Source organism: Lynx rufus, unplaced genomic scaffold (genome assembly GCF_022079265.1).
Source record: "Lynx rufus isolate CCGP_SWC_20201006 ecotype Redwood Valley unplaced genomic scaffold, mLynRuf1.p SCAF_10, whole genome shotgun sequence".
In the NCBI taxonomy this organism is placed as follows: domain Eukaryota; kingdom Metazoa; phylum Chordata; class Mammalia; order Carnivora; family Felidae; genus Lynx; species Lynx rufus.
In genome coordinates, this window is record NW_025814824.1 from 71441858 (window position 1) to 71458097 (window position 16240).

Below are 16240 nucleotides of genomic sequence, written 5' to 3' on the forward strand. Positions count from 1 at the left end.
CAATAAGTGGTGTTAGAAACATTGGCTTTCTTCTTAGAAAAAACATTAGAAAAAATTTTTTTTCTTCTTAGAAAAAAAATGTACCTTAGAAAAGGTACATTTCCACTTCTTATCATACACTTAAATAAATTGCAGTGAGATTGAATACTTAGCCACTAAAAATAATTTACTTTTAAATTAAAAGTACAAAATAAATGGCATCAAAGGTAGCTAAAGACATTTGTAAAATGAAAGAGAACAAATAAAATGATTTTATCATAAAATTCAGAAGCCAGAAATGAAAATAATATAGAATTAAGGGAAGAACAGTTATCTGGCCAAACACATTTTCAAAGCTAGGAAAAACAGTCACCCTATGTAAGAAAAACAAAGGGCTGTTATAACAAATAAATAAGCTCCAAATAAAAAGGAGCAGTAAATCATAAAAAAAATAGAAAAAGGATGGGCAAAGAAAAATAATAACCTTATGAAAACACTCTTGATCTCACCCCAAAACAAAGAAATCAAAATGAGAACAAAAATGTGAAATAAACACATACCAGTTTGGCTAAGAATCAAAAGATTGCTCAGTACCAATATTGATGAAGCCATAAGGAAACGGACTAGTAACTGGAAATCTCCAAGGACATCCAGGAAGTAGTATCAAAAATTGAACACAGATATCCCATTGTCGTGTCAGCAATTTTACTTCTAGAAATTTACCTAGGGAAGTAATTAGACAAGTGCACAAACTTATATGATTCTTATCTCAGCATTTTTTTCTGGAGGAAGAATTGTAAAAACTTCAGTGGTTCTCCAGCATTATTCTAATTACAACACATGCAATGGTATATATCATGCAGCAATTTACAAGTTGAGATACACGTGTCCCCATGTGCATGAAAGTTGTCCAGAATTAGGGGGAAAAACCAAGTTAAGATAGAATATGTATGCCACGATCCAATGTTTGCATGATGTAGTTAAAATTTATAGTTCCATCTTGGAGGTGTAAAAACGTGACTTTATGTCTTTGTAACTGAATTCAATCTTTTGAAGTCCTATTTCCCTTCAGTGGTAGAAAAAAAAATCAATCTCAATCATGCAGGGAAAGTGAAGAACTTCAAAATAATATTTCGAAAACTATTTTAAAACTTAGTTCAAACTAAATAGTTTAGAACTATTTATATTAGATATAAATATTCTAATATTTATATTATATTATATTAGATATAAATATTCTAAATATTAGAATAATATTTAGAAAACTATTTTAAAACTATTTTAAAACTGGCAGGAGGGGTTGTGGTCTATCTCTGAGACTCAGAAGGACTGCACGCTGGTCCCACCTGATGTCAGAGGATTGGATCTGGGGTTCTGCCCAGGGGTGGCAGGTCTTGTCCTGCTTTTGTGTGTTTGCAGCAGGCAGTGCTGCTGTCTGTGGTTCCCTACATGTCCTTATACCATGAGTTCATGCACAGTCTACCTTCTCTCAGCCTCTTTCCACCCACCAGGTCTTTTAGCATTTGTTCAAAACAACATGGTTTTTTGAGGGGATGATAGTGCTAAGTGGCTATTTTTTTTAAGAGATAAAGTGATGACTCTCATAGAAAAATAAAATGAATACATGGCAAAGGTTTTGTTGAGCTCATTATTTAATAAGGGAACCAACCAGTAATGTTACAGCGCAGTTCAAAGAACACAAAGAACAGGATTCGGAATTCTTCCCGAGGATACTGAGCTGGAGGAAGGCAACTACCACCAGGGGGCTCCAAACTACAGTTGGGAGGAAATGGCAACCCCAGAAAATCTCAGAAGGCTCATTGCTTCCAGTTACTGCCTTAATCATTTCATTGACCTTTAAATAATGTGCTACTGGGTCTAATGTAATTAAATCTGTTGGGCTTCGCTGATTATATTACTGGTGGGATTTACTATATTTGGTTGAAGAATATCTTGTTTCTCTAGAACCTAAACTTATTCAGAACTAGTGCAAACATCCGACTCCTTTCTTTCCTCTACTGTAGTGCTTTTCCGTACCTCGTTTTACTGTAAATTAGTTTCCTTTTCTATGTTTTCCATTACATTGCAGTTAAAGAATTACATAGTTTTTTTTTTTTTTTAATTCTGAATTAGGTAGATTGTTATTTTAAGAATCCCATTTCAGGCTAATAACTTTTAAACAAAAAAAAATTGTCAATTAAAGGGAAGTATTGGCTCTGGATAGTCTTAAGAGCCACTGTTACACCATTCTGCTTCCTTCTTAAGATCTGTGCTGTGGGCATTATGGAGAGAAAATATCTCCAGTGGAGACCATAACATTGGGCTTCAGTTGGGTATGCCTTCCCCATAATGGTGAGTCCCAGGATTCTTTCTATTAAATGGCCTGCTTGGGGCTGATGCCAAATCATCCCATTTCTACTCCAATGTACGTGTATAAATTAATCTAGTGAACACTTAGGGTACATACTTCTTAATGATTATCATTTTCCATAGCACTTCCAAAACTAAAAGTACCTTCATTTAATATGGCCACATGATTCTATATTCTGAATATATCATTCCTTTCTCCATTCTTCTGTGTGAAAGGGTAATTAAAATTTCACATGATGAATTAACTTTTTTAATTTATTTTTTAATGTTTATTTATTTATTTTTGAGAGAGAGAGAGAGAGAGAGAGAATGAGCAGGGGAGGGGCAGAGAGAGCAGGAGACACAGAATCCGAAGCAGGCTCCAGGCTCTGAGCTGTTAGCACAGAGTCCAATGCAGGGCCTTGAACTCGTGAACCACGAGATCTTGACCTGAGCTGATGTCAGACACTTAACTGACTGAGCCACTCAGGCACCCCTAAATTTTATGTGATAAATTAACTTTTAAATTAAACTTTTAAAAAATCGAATAGATTCTTCCAAATCGGAATTCAGGGTTCGGGGTAAAGTCACATCTTCAAAGTGTTTTGTATGTAAATGGAGCATTCAACTCACATGTCATAAAATAAGGCAAGGATACCAAAAGAAAACTAACAGAAATAGAATCAAGAACAAAATTCAAATATAAGAAGGTAATAGGAGGATAGCAGGAGGAATGACACAACCCGATAGCTGTTGCCTGGAAGATACTTAAACATTTCACAACCTCTACCAAAGCTCATCAAGAAGTAAAGGAAATATTAATACATTAAGAGTGAGAAGGGAATATAACGAATATAGAAAGCGGTATCTTTTACATTTTTAACAGATGTGTACTTTTTTTTTTAAATGAAAGTTGCTAGTTCTGCTTGACCAGAGGGTGCGATCATCATTTTTAAAAATATTGTTGCTGATTTCAGAGGGATAGTCACTCATAAATGTGTGATGTATATCAAGCATTGCCTAAAAAATAATATCTTTTAAGAAGAGAAACTTATTACCACACACTCAACCCTGTGCTTCAGAGGTAAACAGACCTCCTCGTAGATATCCCAGAGGTAGCCACTGCCAAACATATCTATAAATGAACTCTTATTTTTCTCCTTGCCCTCACCTCAAATCTGTTAGTTTTCCCGTCTTAGTAAATGGCGTCGCTACAATTTACCGGTAAGTAGTGGTAAGTCAGAGGCAAGACATTATTTATCTCCCCTTACAATACACATTCCAGCACATAACTAAATCTTGATTGCTTTCATCTCCTACATAGATCTAAAATATTCCCACTTTTTTCCATCTTCACTGCCGGCACCCTAGTCTAAGGGAACATCAGTTTTCATGTTAGTGCGTCCTACTGATCTCTTTCATCCACCTATGTCCCCATCTAAACTATTATCCAGTCAGCAAACTTTTGAACCAACATATCCCATCATTTCTCTCCCTGCCTTGAAACTCTTGGGTGGCTCACTGCCCTTTACTCAAAAGAAAAACTGAGCACGAATTACAGGGTTCCACCTGACATCATTCCTAATAATCATCCCACTCTTGGCCCCCACCCTTTTCTCATGTCCCATGTATATAATCTTTCAGGTACTTAAGAGCATGCTTTAAAGCGTTTACACATGATGTCCCATCAACCTTTCCTGCCCTTCCTTTATCTAAACAGTTTCTTCAGTCCCCAGCTGTGAACTTTAAAGGGACTTTCTCATAAAGAGGAACGCTTTTGCACTGCTGGTGGGAATGCAAACTGGTGCAGTCACTCTGAAAAGCAGTATGGAGGTTCCTCAAAAAATTAAAAATAGAACTACCCTACGACCCAGCAATTGCACTGCTAGGTATTTATCCAAAGGATACAAAAATGTTGATCCATAGGGGCACATGTACCCCAATGTTTATAGCAGCACTATCGACAATAGCCAAAGTACGGAAAGAGCCTAAATGTCCACCAACTGATGAATGGATAAAGAATATGTGGTAAAAATATATGTATTTATATACAATGGAATACTACCTGACGATGAAAAAGAATGAAATCTTGCCATCTGCAATAACGTATATGGAACTAGCCTGTATTATGCTAAGCGAAATAAGTCAGTCAGAGAAAGACAAGTATCATATGATTTCACCCATATATGGAATTTAAGATACAAAACAGATGAACATAAGGGAAGCAAAAATGAGATAAAAAAAAAAAAGGAGGGAGGCAAACCATAAGAGACTCTTACATACGGAGAACAAACCGAGTGTTGCTGGCAGGTATTGGGTTGGGGGAAGGGCTAAAGGGGTGATGGGCATTTAGGAGAGCACTTGTTGGGATGAACACCGGGTGTTATATGTGCTGAATCACTAAACTCTATTCCTGAAATTATCATTACATTATATGTTAACTAACTTGGATTTAAATTTAAATAAAAACAAACAATTTTAGTTTAAAAAAAATTTTTAAAGGGACTTTCTCATGGAAGTCTTGCTTGGGGCTCAATCCCCGTCCCCCCCGTAATATTCATCTCACCTATAATAACGACTCTCCCAATGGTTGCCCTCCTTTCTGGTTTGTAAGCTCTGTGAGGATACATGCTTTATTTACCGCTCTTTCTCAAATATGTGCCAGAAGTTTTAACACAACATAACGCTTAACAGATGCTTCACTGGGGAAGCACAAAAATATTAAAAAGGAATTTAGAAAAGGTAAGGTAAAGTATGATCCTATTTTTGAAAACATGAGTAGAGGTAAATAATATAATGAATAAGCAACTAGAAGTGCAGTCAGCTGTGATGGACACAAACCAGAAAAACTAATTAGGGCTTTAATTTTTCTTGCGTCCTGAGGAGCCTTAAGGTGGGGAGTCCAGAGCCTGTGCAATAGTCACAGATAAACATTTAAGCGTCGTCAGTTGATAGATGTGTTTTTCTAAGGTTTATTTATTTTGAAAGAGAAAGAGTGTGAGTGGGGGAAGGGCAGAGAGAGAGAGAGGGAGCGAGAGAATCCCAAGCAGACTCCACACTCAGCCCGACTCACGGCTCGATCTCACAAACCATGAGATCATGACCTGAGCCGAAATGAAGAGTTGGATGCTTAACGACTGAGCCTACCCAGGTGCCCCTTTTAGATGTTTTTAACATCATGGAATGAGATGAGTGTACCTAGCAAGAAAATACGAGAAAGGAAGAGAACAGGCACACGACTGAGCTTTAGGGGACCCCAGCAGAAGAACTGATTTGATAATATACTCCAGTAACACCAAAGAAGTGACCATGTGAAATTTCCAAAGGTAGCATCCTAAATGTGACCTTTAAGGCTGCTGTTGCCGAAGACTTAAAAGACAGTGAGAAACATAGTATGGGAAACTGGAGGAAAAGGGATCCTTTTAAAATAGCAGCAGAAAGTTTAGTAACACTGACACCTACAGCAACATAGAAAGGAGAAAACGTACCTATGAACTGGGTGCTTTAATTAGATTTCCAGGTTGAGTGTTGAAGGTTTTGCTTGTCTTCTTTTTGTCATTTATAGTAAATGGCAACTGGAGACAGCTGAGCTAAAGAAAGGACTGTTAAATATAAAGGGTCCAAAATTGTTTGAAAACTGTCCATTTCTAAAAGCGGCAAATGATGCTGAGCAAAATAAAGGGCTTCAGGCACAGAACAAATGGAGGGCGTTGTCAGGAAAACACGGTCTATCAACGAAGCTCAGCTTGCGACTGACTACAAAATCTTTCCCTCAGATGTCAGAAAGATCTAGGTCGGTGCCTCCAAGAACCATCCAGACAGCAGGGCTTCTCAAAAACTAAAAGGTGTTACCTCTGCATCTCTCTCTCTAGAAACATCCATGTGCAGATTTTTGTGCGGACCTAGGTTTTCAGCTCCTTTGGGTGAATATCAAGGAGGCTGACTGCTGGGTGGTAAGCTAAGAGGAAGTTTAGTCTTGGGAGAAATCACCAATGTGTCTTCCAAAGTGGCTTGTACCATTGCGGATTCCTGCCGAGAATTGCTATGGCTCCACATTCTCACCAGAATTTGATCTTGTCCCTGTGTCAGATTTTCACCATTCTAATAGGTGTGTAGCAGCATTTCATTTTTCTCTTACTTGTGTAATTCCTTAATGGCAGAGGCTGAGGAGTATCTTTTCAGGTGCTTATTTGCTGTCTATAGGACTTCTCTGATGCAGTGCCAGTGCAGGTCCATTGCCCATTTTAAAACTGGATTGTTTATTGTTGAGTTTTAAGAGTTCTTTGTACATTTTGGGTAACAGTCCTTTCTCAGATAAATCTTTTGCAAATATTTTCTCCCAGCCCGTGGCTTATCTTTTCATTCTCTTGTGTCTTTTACAGAGCAGATGTTTTTAATATTAGCGAGGTCTAGTTTATCGATAGTTTCTTTCCTGGATCATGTCTTTAGCGTTGTATCTAAAAGATCATTGCCAAAGCCAAGGCCTTCTAGATTTACTTCTACACTTACTTCTAGGGGATTTATAGTTTTGTATATGACATTTAAATTTTGATCCATTTTGAGCTAGTTCTTGTGAGGAGTGTAAAGACTGAGTCTAGATTTCCTATTTTTGTATGGATATACATTGTAGGACTATATGCTGGTACAATTTTTTTGGAATATATTTTGGTATTCTTCACCAAAGTTAAAAATTTCAATGCATATTCCCTATGATCCAGAAAAAGTTAGAAACAATCCTAGTATTCCTCGAAATTTAATACTGCTCGTCAACATAAGTTAGGTTATGTTGCATTAACAAATGAACCGCAAAACACAGCGAATGTTTATTTCTTGTTCATTTCTTGACCATGCTGTTCATTCAGTATGAATGGCAAGGATTTTACTCTGCATAGTCATTCAAGGTCTCAGGTGGATGGGGACTTCATTCTCCTCATGTTCTCACATCTCCATGTTTGGCTCTCAGGGAAAAGATCTGGAGAGTACCACAAGGACTTTTTACTTTCTCAGCCTAGACATGACATTTGTCACATCCACACAGAGTCCGCAGGTCATGGTTAGTCCCATGGACTTGTCTAGAAGAGCTGTCATTTTCCAAGAGTCCAGGAAGGAGGGGGAAATAAAATATGGATGAGCTCTAAAAATCTCTACTTCAATTACACAGTGAGGCAGATACAGATTTACCAACCTTGGACATACCTCTGTGTCACCAAGTAAAAAACCCAAATATGTTCCAGATAGCTAACCTCATTTTGTTTAAAAGAAACATCTCCACATTTTCCTGGACAATAGTTTCAGATATTAAGTTCTGCTCTTTTTGTTTCTCCCTATTTCCTTCCTTTTCTTTCTTCCTCTTCAAACATATCAAAGGCTCTGTGCCTCCTATTTTGAAGAGGAATGTGGTAGGACGAGAGGAGAAGACCTCAAACTCCACAATCTACATCTTCGGTCCAGAGAGATGCCCTGGGCCTCATGGATCACATGGACACTTAGCTCCTGCATCGTTCTCCTCGGGTAGCTCATGGAGAGCTCAAATTTTACTCAGTATCATTTTCCTGTAAACTTGCTCCTCATTTGCATTTCTTTTAAAAAAATTTTTAACGTTTATTTAATTTTGGGAGAGAGAGAGAGAGAGAACGAGAGCAGGGGAAGGGCAGAGAGAGAGGGAGACACAGAATCCAAAGCAGGCTTCAGCACAGAGCCTGCTGTCAGCACAGAGCCTGACGTGGGGCTCAAACCCACAAACTGAGATCACGACCTGAGCAGAAATCAGATGCTTACTCGACTGAGCCATCCAGGCGCCCCTCATCTGCGTTTCTTATCTCACCGCATCATATCCGCATCTGTCAGTGGCCAAGGGCATTACCTGAATTATGACTTTTGGCACACAATCTCCGGGTCCCGAGCCCTCTCGAAGCCGGCCATCTCTTTCTCTCTGCACCCCCCATTACTACCTTCATCTTTCATCCCAGCTAAGGTGACAGCCACCCACTGTCTTTCGGCTCCGGGCTTCCTTGTCTTCAATGTATTCTGAAATGTAAACGAGACTGTGCCACTCCTTTGCTTAAATCCTTTAACCGATTCCCCATAATTATCGGGATAAAATGACTCTCAAAATTGCTCAAGACATCATGCCTGCCTGCCCTCCAAGGCTCAATCTCACAATCTACACTTGTTCTTCTTTCCAAAATGGCGTCCCGTCTCTCACCAAGCGTTTACACGTCTTGCCGGGAATGCCTATCTACCTGTGCTCCATGTGTGGCCTTTTCCTAATGGTGGTATTGATGTGGATGAGCTACTAGCATGGATGCAACTCAGGAGCTTGGCAGAGCCACACCTTTATACGACTCAGGCCACAAGGCGAGGGCTTTGAGGGGACAGTTCCTATGCTAAAATGGAACCTTACTAGACTATTCTGACAAAGGTAGTCCCTCTTACCACCTTTTTGTCCCTTTTATTTTCCTTTAATTTCTATCATGCCATAGTTCCCTTTATAGCTCAATACAATTTGTGTAATGTCCTGGTTGTGATTTATTTTTAACTTATTTATTTCTTCCCGCTTTCTCCCTCACTCCTACTAAATTCTTGAAAAAACTTTATTTTAATGTTTATTTACTTTTGAGAGAGACAGAGCATGAGCCAGGGAGGGGCAGAGAGAGGTAGACACAGAATCTGAAACAGGTTCCAGGCTCCAGGCTCCGAGCTGTCAGCACAGAGTCCGACGCGGGGCTCGAACTCACGAACCATGAGCCAAAGTCGGACGCTCCACCGACTGAGCCACCCAGGCGCCCCAAATTCTAATCAAGCTCTATAAAAGAACTTGTGTATCTCACTCACAGCAGTCCCATATGCGCTAGTATATGGAGGGTTCTCAAAAGGTCTTTGTGAATGAATAAAGAATGAATAATGACAACTATCACATTGAATTATGGTTTTACAGTTCTCAGTCAAAAACCGTTTAGTAAACAGCACCGTATTTTAGTTTTGTTCCGGGCATTTGGATCATAAAAAAGAGGCACAAAGTACAAATTATCTCATTCTCAAAGAATTTATAATCTAGTTTGGGGTATGGGCACACCTGCATGTCTATACAAGCACAAGCACCCCGCAGAACAAATCATGCACCTGTTTATGACCTGTTACCTTCTACTGCTTTTACTGCGTTAAGTTCTTTAAAGGCTTAAAATAGTGCAATATACTGTCCGGCTCAAGGAACTCATAATTTGTTTGGGGAGCCAAGATAAGGACATATGAGGAATTATGGATTGCAATATAATATACATGTAATTATGTTTAAATAATTCTATAGACAACAACTATTAGGTCCCCGATTTTTCCTCTGAGATCCAGTCTCCTCATGTGTAACAGGCACTTTGCAAAGACCAAAATACAAATTATATGAGGGTCTTCTGTAAGCTGCAGGTCACATTACAAATTCAACATATACTAATATTAAAAATCTTTCCAAAGCATACCAAGGCACGTTAAACAAGACACGCTCAGAAAGCACAAACTAATATTGATAAAATATTAATTCAGAAGACTTGACCTTGTTTTTTTTATTGTTCCTATTTAATTTTAACTGCAGTATTCTTAAATGTGGGGGAAACCTTTATCAGGGTTGTGGAACTAAGAGCCATTTCTTGGTCAAGAGTGCCTTTATTTGTGGTTGACACATTTTATTTCATTTAAACAAGCGAGTTTTAAGTACTACCTAATACTGTGTTATGTGAGGTGGAGAATACAAAGTAAACTAAGATTCCTTCCTAAAAGGTGCAAGGGATTAAATACAAACCCATTATAAACAATATTATACAAAGCAAAATGAATTCTGGCTTCCCTGATGCCAGTGCGAAGACATTTGAGAGTTTCATAAAACAAAATGTAAGCTCACTTTGTGAGGGTCTCTGTTTATTAGGCAATATGTGCAACAGAGATCTGTGGCCTAGCTTCCATCCATCAGGAGAGATTTTTACTGTCTACTTTATTCGTTTCTGTATTCCTTGAACTATTTATAAGTTTGTATAATTTTTATAATCACAAAAGTCTCTCTTAACATACACGCACAACCTCTAGGGAAGTATCAGCCCCACGAAACTATTGTTATAAGGAAGTTTTAAAAGTTTCTGTATGAAAAATAGTTAGAATGTATTTGAAGAACCGGAGAACAGATTAGTGATTGCCAGGGGTCAGGATGGGGGTGAGCCCCAAGGACTGGGGCTACAAAAGTACAACAGGAGGGATCTTTGTGATAGAACCACTCTACACATGGATCAACGTCAATATCCTACTTGTGATTTATATTATGGTTTTGCAAGATATTGTCCCAGTTTCACTGGGAAAACTGGGTAAAGGATAGAGAAATCTGTCCACAGTGCTTCTTACAACTGCATTGGAATCTATGATCATCTGAAAAGGAAAGTTTAATTTTAAAATGTTAGCAACGTTCTAACTAATTGAATAAAATTGGGATCCATGAGCCCATACTGATATAAATGAATGGGAGAGGACAGAACTTTTCCTGATAGTAGAAAGCAAACTAAAAATTGTGAGAAAAAAAGAATTAGAAATTCATCATTTGGCAACTATCAGAGTAATGATCCATTCATCCAAGAAATACCAATGGATGCGAAGACTAGACATTACAACTCCAGGAGGAATAGAATATTTCCTACAAAACACTATTATTACAAAGAAGAAAACAAACAAAGAGTAGTTTTCTTCACAGTGGAGAAACTGACAGAAAACACCTTAAGTAATCAAAGTTGACATCATCAGAAATGGAACAAATCAACATGGTTGGCTACTTGCCAGGATACAGTGAGAAGAACCACAGCAGCACTTCTGTGTTCTTTTACCAAAGATAAACATGAATCTAATTATAAAGAAATATTAGATAAACACAGATGCAGAGACATTCTACAAAGTGACTGACCTGTGATCTTGAAATGACAAGGTCATGAAGGTCAAGAAAAGAGTTAGGGATTGTTCAAGATTGAAGAAGACTCAAGAAATGTGGTAACTAAATACAACCAGTGACCCAGGCAGGATTCTTTTGCTGCAAGGGATATTAGTGGAAAAATCGGTGAAACTTGAATGGGGCTGTGAATTCAATGGTAGTTTATCAGTGATAATTTCCTGATTTTGATTGGTTGTATTGAGGTTGTGAAAGAGAATATTGCCTGTAGGAATTACACAATATCCAAGGATGATGGGGCATCGTGTTGGCAACTTACACGTAGTTCAGGAAAAATGTTCTATAAATTTGGCAAACTTTAAGTTTGAGATTGTTTCAAAATAAAAATTATGTTTAGTATGAGAAATGCAACTGATAATGTTTTCTGCAGTCTAGAGCTCAAGAGATTATAGTATGTTCAACTTCTCCTTCCTTTTCCAGTAAACAATATATAGTCAAATGAGAAGGACAGCAGGAGTGAAAATGGAATTCTCTAAATCAAGGGTTGGCACAGTTTTTCTGCAACTGGTCAGATAGTAAATACTTTAGACTTTGAGGGATGATCTCTGTTGCAACTATTCAATTCTGCCGTTGTAGTACCAAAAAAAGCCATAAACAATAAACTGATGAGTGTGGCTGAATGCCAATAAAATTCTTTGACACTGAAATTTGAAGTTCATATAATTTCCATGTCTTACAAAATATTCCTCTGCCTCAACCCTCCAATCATTTAAGAATGTAAAGCTCATCCTTAGTTCATACAAAAACTGGTAGATTTGGTCAATGAGTCCTAGTTTGCCAGCCTCTGCTTTAGATTTTAAAAGGGTCTTTACACACCACATTTTTAAGCACATTATTAGTAAATAATTTATAGATATGAGAATTATAAATTTCCCAGAAGAACCTGAGATTTTAGGTATAGACTATCAAGTTACAGCTGAATGTTACAGGATGAATGGACCCTGCTTTGGAAGAGTGCTGACCCATTTTGGCCCTCAGTTATACACATTTCTCCTGTCAGATGACACCTAAACCCAAGCCCGTCCCAACACACAAACAAACCCCAATCCTTCTGAGGGTTTAGGGTCAGGTGAAGCTCACTTGGTGTTAAAAATGAGTGATTTGTTGGGGCGCCTGGGTGGCTCAGTCGGTTGAGCGTCCGACTTCGGCTCAGGTCACGATCTTGCGGTCCGTGAGTTCGAGCCCCGCGTCGGGCTCTGGGCTGATGGCTCAGAGCCTGGAGCCTGCTTCCGATTCTGTGTCTCCCTCTCTCTCTGCCCCTCCCCCGTTCATGCTCTGTCTCTCTCTGTCTCAAAAATAAATGAAAGTTAAAAAAAAATTTTTTAAAAAAATGAGTGATTTGTTTCAAAAAGTCTTGCCAGAAAAATGTTCTTACCTTGGTGTAATGAAGGGACCCAACTAAGACATGTTTCTACAGTTTTGATTTAGCACGAGTCACAAGCTGGGTTTAAGAAAAAGAGCTAGAAACAAGATCACAAAATTATATTTGAAAGGTTGAGGGACTAGCAGAATAAATTAGAAGGAAGACGGACAGTGGAACCTAATGGTTAATTGGGAAAGAAAATGGGAAAACCAGTATGATTCATTAATTGTATACCGGCTGATGTTTCAAGACTAGGAAATCATGGTTTCACTAATTTAAAAAATGGAATATGTGAGGGGTGAATAATTTGTGAAGAAGAATTCTAAGATATCTGATTTCTAACAATCTTACATCCACCTAAATTTAAAGGTTCAGAACTCTCTTCCAAATGTCATGGAGACCTTCATGCCTTTGAATAAATGTTAACTTTTTTTAACATCTTAGCAACACAACAAAAAGGATATAATTAGCATATCATTAGAAGATACCTATGACTTTTGTTAGTTATTAAAATTGATAAGCATGAAGATCACTGTGATTTTATAAACTCCAAGTTTTTCATAAAGTCATCATAACGTTTTTATAAACTCACTTTTTCCAAAAGAAACTCATGTTAAGAGTAAGACTTATTACTGACAGAAAAAAAGCAGTTCTGAGTTGGGGGAAGCATATGGTTGCTTCACCCCAAGAGGTCAGAAGGCCTGGTGACGGGGACATGAAGTTGTCCACAGAAGGAAGGCACCTTGCGATGCAAGCTGGAAGATTCCTGAGCAACAGAAACAACACAGACCAGAACCACACATTGCCAAACACTGATTGAAAATGAATTTATTAAGATCCAATTAGTATGTTTTTAACTCAAATAGTCCAGAATATATGCACATGAAAGTCCAAGTTCATTTCTTTCACTTCCAACATAAAATGCTCTGTACTTTGGATAAAGTATGTGCAAACACGTTTCTGCTAACTGGTTCCCCATGTTCTTTCCACTGTGGGCACCTTACAAGTCTGCCCTCTGCTCAAATGCTGACCTCTTCCTTCCTAGACAATGATTCTTCTGGACATCTTTCTCTTAAACGTACTCCCAACTTTCCCATACCTGCTTCATGACTGTGACTTTACTGGTTACTTATAACAAACTGGGGCAATTACTAGTTCATCTGGACAATGCATTAAACAGGTATCACCCATTATGGTGGGAATCTATTAGAGGTGATTCCCAGAGAATACACAGTATCCAGTCACATACTGACACACTCAGCCCATTTGCTACACGAGGGTCCCAAGCTACTTAATACGAAGATCCTTTATTCTCTTGGCATGTTTGATTTATTCGCATTGTCTTCACTTCTACATTACAGCCGTGGCGACCAAGAGCTGGAAATCGGTTCCTCAAACAAAATTTGGGATTGCTAGACATATTAATTAGGGGGTCCTGGCTATTTGTGACAATTGACTGCTTCTAGTCCATCTTGTTATAGAGAAAAAGTCACTCTCAACTAAAGTGACCACTGCATTTCCTTTGTAAAAAGGTAACTTCACTGGCTTTCCTCACAATTGCCACCCATGTGGTGCAAAGCAGGAAATCCCTTTTTATAAAAGGTAAGAGCATAAAAAGACATTTCACATTTAAAAAAAAAAATCCTTCATGGGAATATGTCCTAAGTAAATCATCAATTATATGGACAAAGTTTTATGTACACAAAATTTTGCAACATTATTTATAATAGTAAAAATCAGAAATGACCTAAGTAGTCAACAACGTGGGAATGGTTAAATAAACGGAATTGCATCCATTAAATGGAATATTATATAGCCACTAAAATTATGTTTTTGTAAAATTTTTAACGCCATAGGAAAATGTGGCAACTCTGCAGTGGAAAAAAAAAACGGTTATAAAATTGTTTACGTATGATCCCAATTATATAAAAAGGCATGTGATATACATAGAGGCATACACGGGGGAAAAGCTGTGGTTACGGTGGTTAACGGTGGTTACTTCTGGGTCACGATATTACCAGTAATTACTTTTTCTGTTTTACACAGTTCTGCATTTTTCAAGTTTTCTACAATGACTATGTATTATTTTATAATACAGAAAAACACAGGCTATTAAAAATTCTTCTGATGTACTGATAATTAGAATGCACTTGGGTATTATAAATATGTGCTTCATCTTCTATGACTTCTTTTAGACTACGTATTCTTTTGGTAATAAACTTACATTCCCTGTTTTAGATGTGTTATAACACTTTGACAAGAAGGTAATATTATGATTAGAACATTGTTTCACAACCTAAATACTGGCTTTGACATCTAGGTTCTTCTATTTCCTAGAAGATTTAAAATCGATACCCTTTTATCTTTTTAAGTAAGGCATACTGCATACATACATTACATGCATGCTCTCTAAAAAATTCTAATTCACAATTTTCCTACATAAGGAAAAAAATGGAGTTACAATAGTTTAACAACAGCCTACAGTCTTATCCATCACAAGCATGCTGATAGGCATAAACATGTTTATTAAATGAAATGTATCCTTTAGAAATAAAAAGAGGGAAGCCTGTATGTAGATGAAGTTGTGGATTCAATTAGTCAGAATTTATTCTGACTTGCACCAAACCACACAAAATCTTTTGAAGTCTAGTTAGTGTAGTCTAAATGGACACCCTGGAGTCTATTATGGATTCCATGGCATGATCTCCACTTTCTACTGTCAAAAGGAACGGGGATCAGGATGAGGGTTGTCACGTAAGCTAATTTTCCACGTATCTCAAGTCTTGTGGGGTCTAGGAACAAATACTGCCATTGGTTAGTGTTTAAGTACGTGAGTTTATTTTTCGTCTCTCTCTCACACCCCACCTTGCCCTGGCATTGGGGTAGGGGGAGGCCGTTCGTCCCTCAATCGATGATGGCTGGCTGCTCATCTTAGTTTCCTTTCTAAACCACAGAGTGGTCATTGCTGTGAACTCCGGCCAAGATGGTGTGGTTGAGGGAGGAAGCCGAGCGGTCCGAGCCTTCTGTGGGGCCACTGGTGTTGTCACTGCGCTGGCAGCAGAGGATCTGTCTGAAGGTGGCGCTCATCTCCTTGTCACGGTAGGAGTAGATGATGGGGTTCATGGCGGAGTTGAACTCAGCAAGCAGAAGGAAAAATTTCTCATAGGCCAAGACGTCACATTGTGGACAGCACACATCAAGAAGTAACAAGACCAACCCAGGAGTCCAGCAGATGATAAAGGCACCTACAAGGACAGGGATCAAGAGGATTTTACAATGGAAGAACAAAATATATATATATATAATTATGAAGCAAGCAACCGTCATGTGAATTTGATATTGGTTCAACATAAAAATACTAAGATTCAAAGCCACCAGATCATCATCTGAAATGAAATGTTCATTTTCTGTAAAAATAAAAAAAAATTTAGTGAGAAAATAATTTAATAAAATCTCATTGATTCAAACCCTACTGAAATTGAGTATTTATGAGATAAAGATGATGACTACTTTGAGCAAAACATACAGTTTGCTAAGAAATTGAGACACTTGGGGATACACCCCTCAACCCTTAC

The 16240-nt window shown here is 38.1% G+C and overlaps 1 protein-coding gene across 25 annotated transcripts in view; it reads right to left on the reverse strand.

The window, feature by feature from the left end:
- Positions 1-13467: 13467 nt before the first annotated feature.
- The window catches only part of LPAR1 (lysophosphatidic acid receptor 1), a 367912-nt gene continuing 365139 nt past the window's right edge, over positions 13468-16240 (reverse strand). For all 25 annotated transcript variants that reach the window (XM_047067554.1, XM_047067604.1, XM_047067595.1 and 22 more), the window contains one exon: positions 13468-15910. In XM_047067554.1, coding sequence (XP_046923510.1) covers positions 15609-15910 — 302 coding nt within the window. In that variant the 3' untranslated portion in view covers positions 13468-15608. The remainder of the gene's footprint in view (positions 15911-16240) is intronic.